The sequence below is a fragment of the Muntiacus reevesi genome, chromosome 5 (assembly GCF_963930625.1).
Source record: "Muntiacus reevesi chromosome 5, mMunRee1.1, whole genome shotgun sequence".
Lineage (NCBI taxonomy): Eukaryota > Metazoa > Chordata > Mammalia > Artiodactyla > Cervidae > Muntiacus > Muntiacus reevesi.
In genome coordinates this window covers 124,824,312-124,843,565 of record NC_089253.1, presented here as the reverse complement: position 1 = coordinate 124,843,565, position 19,254 = coordinate 124,824,312, and the positions used below count along the sequence as shown (strand labels likewise).

General features: G+C 61.0%; 1 protein-coding gene across 1 annotated transcript in view; it reads left to right on the top strand.

The window, feature by feature from the left end:
* Nucleotides 1-19,254, top strand: part of LGR6 (leucine rich repeat containing G protein-coupled receptor 6) — a 75,936-nt gene that overhangs the window by 30,409 nt on the left and 26,273 nt on the right. The window contains exon 5 of the mRNA XM_065937188.1: nt 16,889-17,104. Coding sequence (XP_065793260.1) covers nt 16,889-17,104 — 216 coding nt within the window. The remainder of the gene's footprint in view (nt 1-16,888; nt 17,105-19,254) is intronic.

Below are 19,254 nucleotides of genomic sequence, written 5' to 3'. Positions count from 1 at the left end.
ATAATCATACAGTGTGAGAGTCACTCTTTATAAGTAGAGACCTGAGTGGCTTGTGTTTTTTTTAGAGTGTCTACAAACTTGTGCAGCCACTAGCAGCTCTGATTTCAGCGCATTCTCGTCTCCCTGCCCTGGCGAGCTCCCACTCCCTGCAGCACACAGCCCCCGAGGGCATTAATCTACATTCTCTCTGCGTTTGCCTCTTGTGGACATTTCACATAAATGAGATCATACAAAATGGAGCTTTTTGTGTTTGGCGTCTTTCACTTTGCATGTTGTCAAGATTCACCCGTGTGGGTATTCATTAGTCTGTCAGTTCAGTTCAGTCGCTCAGTCATGTCTGACTCTGTGACCCCATGGGCTTCCCTGTCCATCACCAACCCCCCGAGCTTGCTCAACCTGATGGACACATCAAGTCAGTGAGGCCATCCAACCATCTCATTCTCTGTCACCCTGTTCTCCTCCCACTTTCAATCTTTCCCAGCATCAGGGTCTTTTCCAAGAGTCAGCTCTTCGCATCAGGTGGCCAAAGTACTGGAGTTTCAGCTTCAGCATCAGTCCTTCCAATGAACACCCAGGGCTGATCTCCTTTAGGATGAACCGGTTGGATTTCCTTGCAGTCCAAGGGACTCTCAAGAGTCTCCAACACCACAGTTCAGAAGCATCAGTTCTTCGACGCTCAGCTTTCTTTATGGTCTAACTCTCACATCCGTACATGACCACTGGGAAAACCATAGCTCTGACTAGACGGACCTTTGTCGGCAAAGTGATGTCTGCTCTTTAAGATGCTGTCTCGGCTGGTCGCAGCTTTTCTGTCAGTGCTTCCTTCCTTTTTAACACAAGTCTTCATTTATTCGGCTGCAGTAGGTTTTACTTGCTGCACTTTGGATCCCAGGACTTCACTCCTCTTGGTGGTGAATGATATTCCAGTGTGGGGTTAGCCCAGGTCTGTTTGCCTGTTACCAGCTGGTAGACATTGGGTTGTTTTCAGTTTTTGGTTATCGTGAGTAATACTGGTGTGAGCGCTCGTGCAGATGCATTGTCAGTTCTCTCAGGTGTACGGCCAGGAGGGAAGCTGCCGGGTCTCGTGGTGGCTGTGTGGACAGCCGTGGGCAGACCTGCTAAGCTGTCTCCCGAGGCGGGCGCCGCGCCTTCCGTCCCCAGCAGCGCCTCGGTCCGTTCCCACACTCGTCGCTGCCTTGGATGGCGGTTCCCTCCTGGGTGTGAGGTGGCGTCTTGTGGTCTTGATTTACGTGCCCTGGCGACTAATGGAGTTGAGCCTCTTCTTCTGTGCCTACTGTTTGCCTTGTTTGGAGAAATCTCTACTCAGAGACTTTGACCATTTTACTTGTTACCGTCCTTTGAAGAACAAAAGTTTTTAATTTTGATGACGTCCAACTTTTCTGTTTTGTTTTTTGTACTTTTGGCGTTTTATTTAAGAAACTATTGCCTAATCCAAGGTCAGGAAGATTTATGTTTTCCTCTAATAGTTTTATAGTTTTGAGTTTTTGATCTATTTTAAGTCCGTTTTTGTATGTGGTGTGAGGTAGAGGTTCCATTTCTTTTTCTCGCCGATGGCGAGTTCTTTCGACAAGCTGTTTCATCACACCAAAGGCTGTCCTCCCCTGCCGAACTGTCTCCAGTCCAGGTCAGTTGCTCAGCCAGGTCCGACTCGCTGTGACTCCGTGGGCTGCAGCAGAGCGTCCTGTTGACGATCAGTTGACCACGAGTGTGTGAATGCGTGGGCTTCCCAGGTGGCACAGTGGTGAGAATCCCCCTGCCCGTTCAGGAGACAGAAGAGACGCAGCTTCGATCCCTGGGTGGGGAAGGTGCCCTGGAGAAGAAGATGGCAACCCACTCCAGTATTCTTGCTTGGAGAATTCCACGGACAGAGGAGCCTGGGGGGCTACAGTCCATGGGGTTGCACAGTCAGGCATGACTGAAGTGACTTAGCACGCAGCACACACGTGTGAGCTTCTGGATTCTCAGTTCTATTCATTTGACCTGTGTGTCTATTCTTACGCCGAGACCATCCAGTCTTGACTGTAGTTTTGTAGTAAGTTTTGAAATCAGAAAATGTGAGTCCTCCAACTCTGTTCCTCTTTTTCATGATTCTTTTGGCTGTTCTTGCTCCCTTGCATTTCCATATGCATTTTTATGATCTGTGTCAATTTCTGCAAAAAAAGAGAGAGAGGACACTGGGAGTTTTGATAGGGTCCTGTTGAATCTACAGGTCAGTTTGCAGAGTGTTGCCATCTTAAAAATCCATGGATGTGAGATGTCTTTCCATCTATTTAGATAGTCTTTAATTTCTTCCAACAATGTTTTATGGTTTTCAAAGTATAGACTTTGTACTTTTTGTTGAATTTATTCCTAAATATTTGTGTTCATGTTATTGTAAATTGAATTGTTTTCTTTTTTACTGAGATACACATTGCTGTGTTAGTTTCTGGCATACAACAAAGTGGTCCAGTTACACATGTATGTGCATATATATATGAATATATATTTCTCATAATAGATTATTATAAGATACTGGATATAGTTCCCTGTGCTGTAAAGCAAGTCTTCTTGCTCTATACGTGTGTCTGTCTGTTTCACAGAGAGCAGTGTGCATACATTGATCCCAAACTCCGGATTTATCCCTTCCTCCTCTGGTGACCGTGAGTTTGTTTTCTGTGTCTGTGAGTCTGTTTCTGTTTTGTCCGTAAGTTCATTTGTTTCATATTTTAGATCCCACGAATAAGTGATCTCATGTATTTGTCTTTCTCACCTCACTCAGTGTGATGATCTCTAGGCCCATCCATGTTGCTGCTGACCATGTTACTTCATTCTTGGAAAGGCTGAGTCGCATTCCATTCTGTACGCATACCACATCTTCTTTGTCCACTCATCTGTCGGGCATTTAGGCTGCTTCTGTGTCTTGACTGTTGTAACCAGTGCTGCAGTGAACACTGGGGTGCATGTGTCTTTTTGAATGAGTTTTGTCTGGATATATGCCCAGGAGTGGGATTGCAGAGTCACGTGATAGCTCGAATTTTAGTTTTCTGAGGAATCTCCATACTGTTTTCCGAAGTGGCTGCACCAACTTACATTCCCACCAACAGTGTAAGAGGGTTTCCTTTTCTCCACACCCTCTCCTGCGTTTATTATTTGTAGACTTTTTGATGATGGCCATTCAGACTGGTGTGAGGTGATATCTCATTGTAGTTTTGATGTGCATTTCTCTAATTAGCAGTGTTGAGCATCTTTTCATGTCCTGTTAGCTGTCTGTGCGTGTTCTTTGGAGAAATCTCTGCCCACTTTATGTTCGGGTTGTTTGTTTGTTTTTGTTATGGAGTTGTATGACTTGTTTGTTTATTTTGGAAATTAAATTCTTGTCAGTCACATTATTTGCAAATAGTTTCTCCTAGCCTGTAAGCTGTCTTTTTGTTTTATTTATGATTTCCTTGGCTGTGCAAGTGCTTGTGGATTTGGTTAGGCCCTATTTGTTTATTTTTGCTTTTATTTCTGTTGCCTTGGGAGACGACCTAAGAAAACCTGGCCTGATGGACGTCAGGGGATTCTTTGCCTGTTCTCTTCTAGGAGTTTTATGGTGTCATGCCTTGTATTTAAGTCTTTAAGTCACTTTGAGTTTATTCTTGTGTGTGGTGTCAGGCTGTGTTCTGACTTCATTGATTTACATGTTCTGTCCAGCTTTTGCAACAACACTCACTGAAGGTGAATTGTTTCCTTAATTTCATTTTTGGATTGTTCATTGCAAGTGTGTAGAAGTACTGTTGGTTTTTGTGTATTGATCTTGTATCTTGCAATTTTGCTGCACTTATTTATAAGCTCCACTAGTTTTTTAATTAGGTATTTTAACTTTTGGGGTTTGTTTATTTGGTATTTTAATGTTTGACACGGAAAGTTCGAGTCCATGTTTCTGTTACATTTTGCTTGTCTGTTTGTTTTATAATATGGACGTGAAAGTGTTAGTTGCTCAGCCGTGTCTGACTCTCTCTGACCCCACGCACTACAACCTGCCAGGCTTCTCTCTCCAGGCAAGAATGGTTCTTTCCATTCTCCAGGCAAGAATGGTGGAGTGGGTAGCCAATTCCCTTCTCCAGAGGAGCCTTCCTGATCCAGCGGTCAAACCCGGGTCTCCGGCACTGCAGGCAGATTCTTTACTGTCTAAAGCCAGCAGGGAAGCCATTGTAACATGGACTTCAGTTTTAATTTGTGAAGATACACCTAACCCCAGCCCCCAAACCCCATTCAGTCTGTTTTCTGATCCCTTACGTATTTGAGAATGTCCTTGTGGACTTCACACACACTTGTCAAACTACCTGAAAGTGAAATTCATGGAGCGTCTTTTCTTAGGGTGCTGTCAGTGTAGCTCCATTTCCCCTGGCATGTGGGTGCCAGGAAGTTCAGAGATGGCACTCATTGCTCTGTTCCTTAGAGAAGAGCTTGCATCTTCATGAACGCATGCAAGGGTTTCTCCACGTATCGCGTTCAGCCAGAATGTGCTCAGGTGTGAATCACTTTTCCTTCGGTTTGCCTGAAACCCAGTAGGCATTTGTAAAGCACACTTTTTACAGCTTCAAGAGACATCAGAGTTATAGCGCTGTGCTTCTGCCCCACTTATTTCGACGCGCCCCTCGCAGCTTCCCTGCCCACCCAGCTCCGCGTGCATCTTGATTTGTCTTTGAAATCCACCTTTATTTCTGGCATTCTGCACTGCTGCCCCTCTGCGTCTGCCTTTTCAGCCCGTGCGTGTCTGCCCCTGTCCCGGCGACCTCATCGTTCCTCGTGTCTTACTGAGGAGGCCGAGGAACCACCTGCTGCTTGTTACTCTCCTTCATGTTCATGTTCTTTAGAATTAAAATTAGTTGCTGCTTTAACGTTTTTCCTTCTCTTTTTAAAGATGTTTAAACGTGTAACATGAAATTTACCGCCTTTGTGTAGCCAGGTGTGCGTGAGTGGCATGAAGCGCTTCGCGTCCCTGGGTCAGCGTCCGCACCGTCCGTCCCAGGCCTCCACTGAACTGAAACTGCAGAGCTGAACCTCCGCAGCCGCCGAGCCCTCACCAACCCGGCCCCCGACCCCGGCCCCGACCCTTCCCTTCCTCTGTGAGTTTGCCTCTAGGGGCGCACGTAAGCGGAGTCACACAGTCCGTCTTCTGTGTCTGGCTAGTTTCGCTCGGCGCCTGTGCGCGAGGCTCCTGCGCGTGGCAGCCGGGGCTAGTGTCCTCCTTGCTGGGCGGAGTCGCGTCCCCGTGTGTCCGCACTGGTCCGCTGGGCACATCGGGGTTGCTCCCGCCGTCTGTGATTGGTGGTTTTCCTCGCGGCAGCAGGCGTCAGATTCTGGTCGCCTATAGCGTCAGGGTCTAAGTTTTCATCTGCTGTATCGTCATCAGTGTTTCAGTGGGAAGGTGGGTACCTTTTCCTCTGTTCTGGCTGAACGTGCTTGACTATTTGACCTGTTTCTGGGGCCAGAGGAGAGGCTTCAGCGTGAGTGGGGCGGCCGCTCAGGGGTCGGCCCGAGGCCCGGGAAGCCGCCGCGTGTTGGGGCTGGCCTCGTGGGAGGGTCGGTGGCGCCTGAGGGACAGCAGGGGCGGCCCCACCCCTGACAAGGGGCAGAGGTGCGTGTCCCGCGGGCTCAGGGCGCGGGGAGAGACGCGTTTCCCCGAAGGAGTGGCGGACGGGTCCTCCCGAGAAGCCACTCGGGGAGGCGCTCTTGCAGCCCGCGCCTCAGGGTCCGGAGAGGGGGCGGTGATGTCAGAGGTTCCAGGGGCCAGGCAGCGTGCAGGGCCCTGAGGCCGGCCCGGCGGCCTGCGTCACAGGGACCCAGGAGAGGGTGCCGCGGGGCCGGGACACAGGGGCGATGGAGGCCTGAGCAGGGCGAAGACCAGCCTGCACGTGCGGGGCCTCGAGTCTGCGTGGGCGGACAGACGGATGGACGGACGTGGCCGGGCCGATAGAGGGGTCGCTGGGGGTCGGGCAGTGGGCTGGGAGGAGCCGGTGCACACCACGCAGCTGCGCCCCGACCACTCTCACCGTGGCCCGCGGGAGTCGGGGCCTCGGACGAGGGCGGACTGGACCCTGCGTCAGGGCCGCAGAGCCGCTGGCCGCCTCCGTGCCCCCGTGGCACCCTCCGCTCGGTCCCGGCCACGCAGCCCGCCGGGCTGGCCCCCGGACCGGCGTGTTGCTCGTGGTCCCTGAACCTCTGACGTCTCTGCCCCCTCCCGGGGGGCGGAGTTTAGGAGACCCCGGGGCCCCTTCCTCCACCGGCCCCAGCACCCTTGCCGAGGGCGGGCACCTGTGTTGCAAATGGCTGCAGGACCGGCTAAGGGCTCTCTGAAAGCCAGCCTGCTCTCTGGGTCTGGGACGATTGCCTTCCATGGTCCCCACCCCGGATTCTGGGATTGTCACCCACAAAGCTGGCCTTCTGCCCGGATCTGTAGGTCTGTGTCTTCAGGAGAAGCAGATAGAGGCTGCCAGGCTCCTCCCGCCTCCGCCAGGAGGGTGGGTAATCATCTTTATACACTGCTGCCGATTAAACACACAGAATGGCCCCGAGGTGCGCTCAGGTGTCCCCTTTGATGTACACAAAGGAAGCGCTCTCGCTCCTGGGCTCCTGGCCCATCCGTCACTCTGGGGTGGAGGGCAGGGTAGCGGGGCCTTCGCAGAGCCTGGAGGGCAGGTGGGGATTGGCTTCATCTTAATAGTCTCGCTTTGATCTGCCGGGAGGTTGGCGGCAGGGGAAGGATCTCACTAGGTGGCATAAATCAGAACTGAAGAAACCGCTTTCCGCCGACAGACGCAGACCCTCCTGTGTAGGGCGAGGCGGCGAGTGGTGTCCCCACACCCCCCTGTTGGGTGTCCCCACACCCCTTCTGTTGGGTGGGGACACAGATGGAATAAGAATTCCTTTCCTGCACCCCCCACTCCCACCCACCCCTGCGGCAAAGCACGACACTTGAGTTTCTGGGGGCCTAGCCATCAGTGTCCACTCTGCCCCCCACGCTCTCCATCACCTCGGGGCACTTCCCCTTGGGGTGCTGGTCTCAACCCGCTGGACTCAGCATTGCACACCGTGGGAGACCAGGCAAGGGGACCCCAGCTCTTCCTGAGACCTTGTCTGTGGCTGCTCCCCAGGGGACCAGGGCGGGAGGACCCTGCTCCCCAGGCGGGAGGAAAGGGACCCCAGGCCCCAGGCAGCCGCCTTCTCCGGCTCTGCCCTCTCTGCACTCTTGACCCTGACCGTCTCTGACCCCTCTCCTCCGGGGTTACAGGGTCCCTCTCAGCTCTCACTCCATGAAGGTCTCTTCACGGCAAGCCATCCTATGAACAGTGCTGGACGCACCCCAAACCCCGCCAAAGCAAACCAGAGCCACGCAGACTGCAGGCCCCTCGACCAGTCTCAGGGAGAGCGCGCTGGCGCCCCAGCGGTCCTCCCGTTAATCAGAGGAAAGCATGGTAACGATCCAAGGCCCAGAGCTGACCTGGGCCTCTCTTCGACACGCTAGACATCTTCCCTGGGGCTCCATGCTTTTGGCCAAAGCTCCCTGCGTTCCAAGCCTGTGTCCGTCCCAGAAGTTTCTCTCAGAAAGCTGTCTTCTCCGTTAATCTAAAGGCTGCAAAGTAGTGTATAGCTGGATTTCTGAAATCACCACAGGCAGCTCCCATACCTGCTGCCTCCCAGGCGGCGCAGCGGTAAGAATCCACTTGCCAGTGCAGGAGACATGGGTTCAATCCCTGGGCCGGGAAGATCCCCTGGGGAAGGAAATGACAACCCACTGCAGCATTCTTGCCTGGAGAATCCCATGGACGGAGGAGCCTGGCGGGCTGCAGTCCGTGGGGCCACAGAGTTGGACATGACTGAACGACTGAGCATGCACAGCTTCCGTGCTCTGAAAAAGGAATCCTGCCCCAACCGTCAGATTTTAGTCACCCTGAAACACGTGTGGGCCGTGGCGGGGGGCTTGGCTGCCCAGGGCGTCCGCAGGAGGCTGCACGTGTGCTCAGCCGGGCCTGTCCTGGGTCAGAGGGCACAGCCAGGAGCCGTGTCCGCGGAAGGCCGGGCCTCCCCTCCCCGGCCCACCCCGGCCCAAGGGCTCTCCTCCGCACCCTCCTGCCCCTCGAGCCCCGTGCTCCCAGGAGGCCTGTGCAGCCTCCCTCCCCAGTGAACTCACTCCCTCTGTGCTGTGGACACAGCCTCGTGCGCACACACCACGTCACCACCTGCCGTTTCTTTCTCCACCTTCATGCCTTGAGGCGGGGAGCCCCTCGGGACGGGCACTGGTGTGTCCTGCACGAACCTGGCGGGGTTCTTAGGGCACGTCTGTCAATCCAGGTGAACTCCCTGTAGAGACAGGTCCGCAGACACAGCGGCCTCCGTCCGGCTGGTGGAGGGCCCCGGGGGCCGCGGGCAGTAGCTTCTGCCGCGCCTTCTCGGGACCAGAGCCCTCCGGCAGCCTCCGGCAGAGGAGTTGGGCCTGGGAGCCCTTCGCCGCCTCACCCTTGGTGCTGGCTCAGAGGGCACCCCGGGAACAGTCTGGGGTCCCCTGCCCTAGACTCGAGGCTCAGTGGCTACTCCCAGGCAGACGTGCGGCCAATGTGTGTGTGCGTGCTGTGCCGTGTGCGTGCACCATGTGTGTGCCGTGTGTGTGCTGTGTGTGCCGTGTGTGTGTAGTGTGTGTGTGTAGTGTGTGCGTGTGTGCTGTGTGTGCGCCATGTGTGTGCCGTGTGTGTGCCGTGTGCGTGTGTGCCGTGTGTGTGCATGTGTGCCGTGTGTGTGCCGTGTGCGTGTGTGCCGTGTGTGTGTAGTGTGTGTGTGTAGTGTGTGTGTGTGTGCCGTGTGTGTGCCATGTGTGTGTGCGTGTGTGTGCCGTGTGCATGTGTGTGCCGTGTGTGTGCATGTGTGCTGTGTGTGTGCGTGTGTGTATGCGTGTGTGTGTGCCGTGTGTGCATGTGTGTGCCGTGTGCGTGTATGCGCGTGTGTGTTCCCTGTGCGTGCATGTGCCATGTGTGTGCCGTGTGCGTGTGTGCCGTGTGTGTGCATGTGTGCCGTGTGCGTGTGTGTGCCGTGTGTGCATGTGTGTGCCGTGTGCGTGTGTGTGCCGTGTGTGTGCCATGTGTGTGTGTGTGCCGTGTGTGTGCGTGTGTGCCGTGTGTGTGTGCGTGTGTGTGTGCCTGTGTGCGCCGTGTGTGTGCCGTGTGCCGTGTGTGTGCCGTGTGCGTGTGTGTGCCGTGTGTGTGCCATGTGTGTGCACATGTGTGTGTTCCGTGTGTGTGTGCCGTGTGTGTGTGCCGTGTGTGTGTGCCGTGTGTGTGCGTGTGATTGTGCGTGCCGTGTGTGTGCATGTGTGCCGTGTGTGTGCGTGTGTGTGCCGTGTGTGTGCATGTGTGCCGTGTGTGTGTGTGCCGTGTGTGCCATGTGTGTGCCATGTGTGTGCATGTGTGTGCCGTGTGCGTGTGTGTGCCGTGTGCGTGTGTGTGCCGTGTGTGCCATTTGTGTGCCGTGTGTGTGCATGTGTGTGCCGTGTGCATGTGTGTGCCGTGTGCGTGTGTGTGCCGTGTGTGCCATGTGTGTGCCGTGTGTGTGCCGTGTGTGTGCCGTGTGCATGTGTGTGTGTGCCGTGTGTGCCGTGTGTGCCATTTGTGTGCCGTGTGTGTGCATGTGTGTGCCGTGTGTGTGCCGTGTGCGTGTGTGTGCCGTGTGTGTGCCGTGTGCATGTGTGTGTGTGCCATGTGTGTGCCATGTGTGTGCCGTGTGCATGTGTGTGCCGTGTGCGTGTGTGTGCCGTGTGTGCATGTGTGTGTGCCGTGTGCATGTGTGTGCGTGTGCGCCATGTGTGCTGTGTGTGTGCATGTGTGTGTGTGCCGTGTGCGTGTGTGTGCCGTGTGTGTGTGTGCCGTGTGTGTGCCGTGTGCATGTGTGTGCCGTGTGCGTGCCGTGTGCGTGTGTGTGCCGTGTGGGGGGGGCATGGGGGGCCCTGCTGGGAGCCTCAGGAAGCGCTCGCTGTTCCTCGGTTCCCCGCCCCCATGCCCTGACCACCCTCTGCCCCTCAGGAGCCTTCTCTTCGGGGGCCCTTGGCTTCTGCGCCGGGGCCCCACCTCCTGCCTTCACCCTGCCCCTCCCGAGTCGCCGGGGACCCACTGCCTCACCCCCAGGCCCTGCTCTCGCCCCCCAGACTTAGACCAGGCGCCTGACCCCCTTCCTGCCTCGGGCTTGCTCCTCCCGCCCTCCTCCAGCGCTGCCCCTCAGGAGACCCCTGCCCTGGGAACCAGCTCAGGTGGCACCTCCTCCGTGAGGCCTTCCTGGGTTTCCCGCGGGCAGAGGGCAGCCCCGGCTGCAGAGCGTTTCCCACACACTTGATTAAGTCCCAGCCGTGGGTTTGGAGCCACAGACTTTGCTGCAGGCGAGGAGGCAGGCAGTCCTTCAGGGGTCTGGGTGGGCGTCAGTAGGAAGGTGTGTGTGAAAGGCTGGCCTGCCTGGTGATGGCCGAGGTCTTGTGTTGCGGATTAAAGGACAGACAGTCCAGGAGCTTCTCCAGGGACGGGCTGTGCCCTGAGCCCAGGGCGGCCCAGCACTCAGAGCCTGAGAGCGCTTAGTGGGTTCAGTCGGGGCACCAGGCTGTTTAATCCAGCCTGACCAAGCTGAGGACTAAGGGGCGATACTCAGTGACTGAACAGAGATGAGGGGCCTTTGGGGGGCCTGGTGCTTAGTGGGGGCACGCCAGGGGCTTTGTGGGAGCCCAGTGAGAGCAGAGAGGCCTTCGGGGGGCAGGCCGCGGTTTCCCATGGCATGGGGAGGGGGTCAGTGTGTGCAGGGGCACCTCGGCATGAGCTGGCCGTGTCTGCTTGGTCCCAGGTGGGCCAGCCGTCCTCTCAAGCCTGCCCCACCGCGCATGCCCTCCTCCCAAGCCTGATCCCCCGGGAGCCGCACACCCTCCTGCAGAGGCTGGTGCTGCCAGCGGTGCTGACGAGGGCAGCCCGGGCATGTCCTCGCCGCCCAGCCGGTGCCAGCCTGTCCCCAAGCCCCCGCCTTCCCTGTGGCCGCCCCCCAGCCCCCGCCGCTGCCGACCGCCTCGGGCACAGGGTCGCTGCTCCAAAGCGGCTGCTTTCTTTCCCCGCCGTGAGGACCTCCCCTGCGCCTCCCTGCCCTGCCCTCTCTTCCCTGGCGAGGCCTGTGTAGGCCCCACGGGCCGTGGGTGCGGGGCTGGGCCCGGGGGCCTCCAGCGAAGAGGCTGCCCTTGGTCTGGCCGCAGGCGCGGGGTCAGCAGTCCGGTACCCGGGAAGGGTCCCTGTGCTCAGGGCCTCCCCTGCCCTGAGTCAGGACGGCTGCGGGGTGGAGGAGTCCGGGCTCGGAGCAGGACGCTCGTGGGTGTCCCTCTGGTGGCTCCCCGCCCGCCCGCCTTCTGTGTGTGCGGCTGGAGGGCTGCGTGTGGGGAGGAGGCGGCTGCCTGCAGGGGCTGCTCCGTGGGAGCGGCGGGGCAGGCCTGGGAAGGGCCCTGCCAGTCTGGCCGGGCCAGGGCGCTGCTCAGGGCGCAGGGCAGCCCCGGGGGAGCCCTGGGAGCACTGACTGGAGGAGAGGCTGGAGGAGGGGCAGACTGCTCTCGGGGCCGCCGGCTTCAGCCAGTGCCTGCTCCTGTCCTGCAGCCCTGCGTCCTCTCCTCCGCGTGCCTGACTCGGAGCGGGAGAGGCCCTGCGCCCTGGAGCAGCGTGGACCAGGCCTGCCCTGCTGCCTTCGGCCCTCCGCCCTCCCTGGGTCCTGCCGGCCCGCGCTCACAGCCTGGGGAGCAGGCAGCGGGCCTCAGCCTTTTGAATGGATCCCCGGTGACCGGCATGAGAGCTGGTGGTCCAGTAGGGTGCCTGATCCGGCCCTCTGTCCTTGTCTCTGACAGATCTGGTAGGACATAGGGAGGCTCAGAGGAGGAAATTCCAGAGGGTCTGTGCGGTCAGTCTGGGGCTCTGTGGGCCGCAAGGACTCTGGTTCCCAGGGGGCTGTGGCCCCTGGCTCAGGGAGCCAGGCTGTGGAGAGGCGCTGAGTGTGAGTCCACCCCCACCACTCACCTGCTTTGGGCAGCTCCCTCTCCTCCTCTAGGCTCCGGGGCCCTCGGGCACGGGGAGCGGGGCTGGCGGCTCCTTCAGCTTCGAGGAAGCAGGACCCGAGTCTCCACCTGCTCTTCTGGGGGCTGTGGGTGAGTCAGGCCGAGGACGGCCACCTGGAGCCTGGCCCTCAACCTCCTCGGCTGCCCCTGGCTCCTGGCTGGGGTCTCCTTGAAGACGGTGTTTGTCCTCACGGCCAAAACCACCTGGAGGACCTACAGTTGCCAGGGGCCTGACCCCTCCCTGGGGTCCCCTGCTCCTCCCTGGGGTCCCTGCTCCCCCCTGGGGTCCCCGCTCCCCCCCGGTGTCCCCGGCCCCTCTGGATGTCCTCCTTGTTAGAAGGAAGGGGTGCTGGGGGTAGCCTCTGAGCTGTGCAATGTGTGTGAAGTGAAGTGAGAGTTGCTCAGTCGTGTCCGACTCTTTGCGACCCCGTGGACTATACAGTCCATGGGATTCTTCAGGGCAAAGTACTGGAGTGGGTAGCCTTTCCCTTCTCCAGGGGATCTTCCCAACCCAGGGATTGAACACAGGTCTCCTGCATTCGGGGCAGATTCTTTACCGGCTGAGCCACAAGGGAAGCCCAGGAATACTGGAGTGGGCAGCCTATCCCTTCTCCATGGGATCTTCCCGACCCAGGAATTGACCTGGGGTCTCCTGCATTGCAGGCGGATTCTTTACCAGCTGAGCTCTCGGGGAAGCCCCATATCTAGGAAACGCTTTGTGTGCATTTCACCTCAAAACAGTCTCAAGTGGGAAGCGGTCAAACTAGTCGGCTGAGGAGACCCGCCCAGAGGTGGAATGAGGGATGTGTGCTTGGATGTGTCTGCTCACAGGACCCCGGGGAGACGTGCCACGTAAGGTACAGACACTGTGTGGGACTTACGTACTCTAAGAAGTTATTCCCACTGACTGTGCCCAGGACAAGGGCTTGTAAGTGGGAGCAGTGACACCTCGGGGTCCTGGTTGTCACGGAGGGGGCGCGTCTCCACCTGGGGGGCCCAGATGCCCTTGAGAGGCAGAGCCTGAGAGCCAGGCTCCAGCCGCGCTTGGCCACCCCTGTCCTGCAGCCGCTGGACCTTTGGATTTGAGCTGAGCCATCTGAGGTCTGCGCCCACTTCTGGCCCACGCTGGCCCTGTGTCCTGCCTGCAGCCCTCGCCCGTAACACCCCGCCCCTCTGTCCCAGCCTATGTCCCACCTTTCCTTAAGGCCTTTGGTATGGGCTGTGATCTGGGGGGACTCGGGGGTCTGCTCCCTGCCCAGTCTCTGGGAAAGCTGGGACTGAGGTCCTGGCCCCCAGGGTCTCCCCAGGGCGTGAGGGGCCTCTGTCGGGGTCTCTGTGGGTGGAGTGAGGTGGGGGAGAGCCTCCACAGTGTGGAGCGAGCATCTGAGTGAGTCGCAGGTGCACACACACCTAGCAGCAAGGTGTGCCGAGGTCCCCAGGCTGTGAGCCACGCGGCCTGGAGGTGTGGGGACTCTCCCTGGCGGTGTGGGGACTCGGCCTGGAAGTGTGGGGACCCTCCCTGAAGGTGTGGGGGACCCTCCCTGGAGGTGTGGGGACTCCCCCTGGAGGTGTGGGGACCCTCCCTGGAGATGTGGGGAACCTCCCTGGAGGTGGGACTCTCCCTGGAGGTGTGGGTACTCAGCCTGGAGGTGTGGGGACCCTCCCTGGAGGTGTGGGGACTCTCCCTGGAGGTGTGGGGACCCTCCCTGGAGGTGTGGGGCCTCCCCCTGGAGGTGTGGGGCCTCCCCCTGGAGGTGTGGGGACTCTCCCTGGAGGTGTGGGTACTCAGCCTGGAGGTGTGGGGACCCTCCCTGGAGGTGTGGGGGACCCAGCCTGGAGGTGTGGGGGACCCTCCCTGGAGGTGTGGGGGACCCAGCCTGGAGGTGTGGGGGACCCTCCCTGGAGGTGTGGGGGACCCAGCCTGGAGGTGTGGGGGACCCTCCCTGGAGGTGTGGGGACCCTCCCTGGAGGTGTGGGGGACCTCCCTGGAGGTGTGGGGACTCTCCCTGGAGGTGTGGGGACCCTCCCTGGAGGTGTGGGGGACTCTCCCTGGAGGTGTGGGGGACCCTCCCTGGAGGGTGGCCTGGAACTCCAGGCCTGGGGTGATGGGTGAACACAGGAGGAGGTGCCTGGCTCGCTGTTCAGGCCCCCCTCCCGTCGTTGGCATCCTTCCGGCGGACCCGAGCGTCAGCAGACATCGCTGCGCTCAGCACTGGGTGGATGACTTGGGGTCAGGATGGAATTGAGGTGCTGAGTCGCCGGTCTGGTACGGGGCCTCAGACTCTGCCTTTCCGACGAGCTCCCAGGCGGTGCTGAGCTGACGATCCACGGACCACCTGCCCGAGGAAGGTCTGAGGCATCCACTGATGCCCTGGAGGGGACGGCGGGGCGGGCGTGGCCAGCCTCCTCCGTGTCGCGGCAGGCGCTGTGTGAGGAGGCTGCGAGGGGCGGGGTGAGGAGCCAGGGCCGAGGCCGGGAGGCGCAGGCGCGGGGAGCGCATGCTGCACGCCTGCGATGAGCACGGTGGTTGGAGGTGTGCCCTGGGGAGCCGTCCCCAGGCTGGCACCCCAGCTGCGCGCTTACTGGACGTGTGACGGGGCAAGGTGCGTAACGTCTCTGTACTTGGCTTTTCTCCTTTGGGAAACGTGAACCTCGCAAGTGAGGATTAGACGCCTGATGCGTACAACGCCCCGGGACTCAGTGAGGCGCCCTCAGTACCCTGGGCCCTGAACGCCGGCAGGGAGGTGGTGAGGCCACGTGGGGCCTGCTCCGCGAGGGTCTGTGGTGGACCCTGGGGTGGGGTGAGGCGAAGGGCCTGTCCGTGTGGGGCTGACCAAGGCGCCCGGAGCCGCCGGGTGACGGTCCTGGGCCAGGGAGCCTGCAGAGCTGGCCCCTCGGAGGTGCACGGACATCCCAGGGCAGGGCAGCAGGGCCGCCGTCAGGAGGGGCCGCTGCGGGGACCGGACGCTGCAGTGGTCAAGCTCACCCTCACGCGCCCAGGACGCGCCCGCGCCGCTTCTGGGTGAGGGGCTCGTGCAGAACGCCTGTCCCTTTGGTGGCACGTCCACCTCTGGAATGCCCCCCCCCCCGGGCTCCTGGCCACGGCCTTCTTGGCGTCCAGCCCTCCTGGCTTCCTGTTTGCCTGCCACAGCGTTGCCCTCGGGCCCCTGCGTCCTGGCCCCTCCGGCCTCGCCGGCTGCCCCTGCCCTGCTCCTCCCACCCCTGCCTTCCTGAAGCCCCTCGTGGCCGCTCACTCTGTCTCCCACAGGCCTCCCTCTGCTGTCCCCCTCACTAGCTAATTTGTCCTCGTTTGGCAGGCCGCTGCGTGGCATCCCTTTCTCCTGGGGCCCTCCGCACATGTGCCTGACCGTCACTCTGCTCTGGGACCGTCAGCCTGGCCTTCCCACTGACGCGGAGGGCGGGGGCTCTTCCAGCCCTTTCCCACCCGCCTGTGCTGGAGACAGATTCCAGGCCCCCCGCAGGCCTTCTGAGCCAGGCCATCCTGGGCGGGGTCTTAGAATCTGCTTCCGCCTGTGGCGCCCAGGTCCGTAGCCACAGTGGGACGGCAGGGGCCTGGGGACGGTGAGCAGAGGGACAGGCCCTCACCGAGGGGCTTGTGGCCGTCGGGTCAGCTGAGACGTGTTGCAGGTCCCTCCCGCTGCAGGCTTCAGGCCCTGTCTTGGTCAGGTCGGCCTCCCATCCAAGGCCCCGGGGTCGGCCTGTGCACACACAGCTCTGCTGGTGGGCCTGGGGTCCCCCCGGGGATGGGGGGGGCACTGCTGAGCAGCCCAGAGCAGGCGGAGCCCTCTGGCCGCTGGGAGAGAGGCCCCCCGCCGCCCAGCACTGCAGTCTTCCTTGGGGCCAGCGTGCGGGGCCGTCGGGGCTGTGTGGTTGGGGGCCAGGGTTTCCATGACACAGGTGCCACACGCCCGTGTGGAGGGCCAGGCCTCGGTGCAAAGCCCGTCAAGACAGCAGAGTCCACAGGCAAATCTGTGGCCGCTGGCCAGCTGGCCTCGACCCTGTGGGACCAGCTGCCCGGTGACCGAGCTTCAGCCCAAGCCCCAGGCCAGGAGGCACGGGGTAAAGGCCTGGGCGCAGTTCTGAGAAGCTGGGACGGCCTGTCTCCTTGTCCTGCTGAGCTGGCAGAGTCTTCCTGAACTCGCGTCCGAGGTCCTCCACCTCTCGGATGCTCTGCTGTGGGCAGACAGGCGGTCCTCACTCTGTCTGCCTGTCCAACATCCGGCAGCCCCCATAGGCAGCAGTCAAGCGGGGAGCCCCGTCTGACAGCTGGCCCTTGAGCCAGGGGGCAGGGGTCCTGGGGGGCAGGGGTCCCAGGGGCCAGGATCCCGGGGAACAAGGATTCTGGGGGGCAGGGGTCCCGGGGAGCCCCGGGAGCAGGGGTGCCAGGGAACAGGGGTGCTAGGGAACAGGGGCCCCGGGGCCAGGTGCCAGGGACGGGCCTGCGGCTCTGGGAAGGCCTCTCCTTGGCCGCGTCTGCGGGTGGGGCTCTCCCCAGGTCGGTGGGAGACCATAGTTGCTTTCCGGCCTGGCCCTGGAGCAGACGGGGCTGGGAGCCAGCATCCTCAGAGCGGGGGAGCCGTGGCGCAGACGGGGAGCCTGGGCATGAGGGGCACTGTGGTCCAGGTGTGGACCAGCGCCGGGTCACCAACAGGGGCGCAAGGCATAACGGGCCTCGGGCTGGCGCGGAGGGGATCGGGACCTGAGGAGCGGGGCTGTGGAGCCCGGGGGGCCTGCTGCCCAGGCCCAGACTCTCCCTGTCCCCTCCCGCAGGCGCCTGGATGCCAACCTCATCTCCCTGGTTCCGGACAGGAGCTTCGAGGGGCTGACCTCCCTCCGCCACCTGTGGCTGGACGACAACGCACTCACCGAGATTCCCGTTAGCGCCCTCGGCCACCTGCGCGCCCTGCAGGCCGTGACCCTGGCCCTGAACCGCCTCGGCCGCGTCCCCGACTACGCCTTCCGGAACCTGTCCCGCCTCGTGGTGCTGTGAGTGCCCGACGGCTTTGCCCTCCGCGGCGTCCCTGGGGCTTCCGTTGTAAAGTGAGGCGACCATCTCCTGCTGACCCCGCGGGGCTGTCAGGAGGCCGGGCGCCGCTGCAAGTGCTTTGAGAGGCTGGGAACGGGCGCGGCTGCTGTTTCCTCGGCTGTTCTGCGCGCACTCGGGAGCGCACGCCGGGATGGCTTCCTCGTTCTTGAATCCGGCGACAGGGGGCGCAGTGTTGCGCTTTGGTGCAGGGTGGGATAAATTCACGTCATCTGCAGCAGTGGAAAGCCAGCGCTTTAATCAGAGAGCGCAGCCCTGTCGGGGAGCGCCCCGGGAGGCTGTGCCGGGCCCCTGGGTTCTGGGGTTCACTGACCCCCGGGACCTGTGGGCACGGGCTGCTGCTGCGACGTCGCTCAGCCGTGTCCGACTCTGTGCGACCCCGCAGACGGCAGCCCACAGGCTCCGCCGTCCCTGGGCTTCTCCAGGCGAGAGGACTGCAGTGGGTGCCGGTGCCTTCTCCGGCGGACACAGGTTGGCTCCCGGCTCACTGCCGTGGATGCTTGCTGAGCTCACAGGGCAGTTACCGAGGGCTTGGAGACCGTGTGTAATTGCTCCGGGTTACAGACTTACCGCCGTGGAAATGTCCAGACTTCGTTAAACGGGCATGAGGCCTCCTCTGCACTTGGAATCTGGTGTGATTTTCCAAAGCAGGGAGTGGACAAGGCTTGGTTCCTTCTGAGAGAGGGAGGAGCAGCGTGAATTTGTCTGACTCTCTGTCCTGGGAGACAGGAGACGCGGACAAACTGCTCCTGAGCCACACCCTCTGTCGGGACGGCCGCACCGTCCTCCCCGGGCGGCAGTGGGGTTGGCAGAGGGTGAGCAGGACGGGGTGCTGATGCCAGCTTTGGTGACACCCCCGTGACGTCCTGACGCTCCCTGCGAATCAGTGTCTGAAAGACGGAACTCCTGGAACAAGGGGCTCCTCACAGTGGGCCCCTGACCGCTGAGCAGCAGAGCACTTGCCTCGTCCTCTGGGACCCGCAGAGCCCAGGAGGGAGCTCCGGCCGCCGCCCCGGGCCTGGTGGCGTGGCGGGGGGACCGGGGAAGACAGCGATGCCGCCCCAGAGCGCCGGGCGAGAGCACTGGGTGCTGAGTCAGCCTCGGCCTGGGCGCAGGGCGGCCGGAGCAGCTGGCGGGGGAGGGGGCCTGCGGGGCGGTCCTGGCGGGAGGGACGGTTTAGAGCTGGATGGGTGAGGAGCAGGGGACAGGCTCCCGGCAGGTGTCAGCGAGGCCACGGCAGTGAGTGGTTAGGTGTGGCTGGGAGGAGGCTGGAGGGTGAGCTGGGGCCTCGGAGCGCGTTTGACTCTGGCCTGCCAGTGCGGGGGGCCTGGAGGTGGGAAGGGGCCCCAGGAGGGTGACTGTGACGGACACTTGGGGGCAGGGGAGGCTGGAGACGCGAGGCTCGTCCGCCTGAGGGTGGAGGCAGACGCACGGCCCTGAGGGACGTTGTGGAGGAGGAGTCGGGGGTGGGGTGGGGTTTGGTTGAGGAGTGGGGTGCAGGAGCTCAGCTGCCCAGGGTGTCAGATTTCTGGGGGGGTGGGCGGTGGTGGGGAGAGCTCAGGAGAGCCGGGCCAGCTGAGCAAGGCAGAGAGAGAAGGCCTGGAGGTTCTGAGTCGTCTTCACCTGCCTCCAGCCTTGGCGGGGGAGGGGCTGCTGTGGCTGGAGGCCGTCCAGGGCAAGGGGGCTGGAGGAGGTTGCCCAGGACTCCGGGCTGAGCTGCAGGAAAGCACGGAGGAGGAAGACGGGTGCTCGGGGGTCAGGCCAGAGGCATGGCAGCTGGCCGAGAGCGGCTTCCCTTCAGCCCGAGCCCCGAGCCTGCCTCAGGCTGCCCTGCGGGGCCCTGAGTGGACTGCAGTGCTGGCCTGGAAGGGGTCTCATCTCTTCCTCTGGACCAGAAGTCCCAGGAGCCTGGGCTTCCAGAGGCGCTCGGGACGCCAGGGGCGGAGCAGTGGTCTGCAGGCCTGAGGCTGGACATGCAGAAGCAGGAGGCACTGGGATGGAAGAACAGGCTGAAGACGAGCTTCAGGGGGACGGGGGTGGGCAGGGAGAAAGGCTGGAGTTTGCTGAGAGTGGAGGAAGTGGGGAGTCCCAG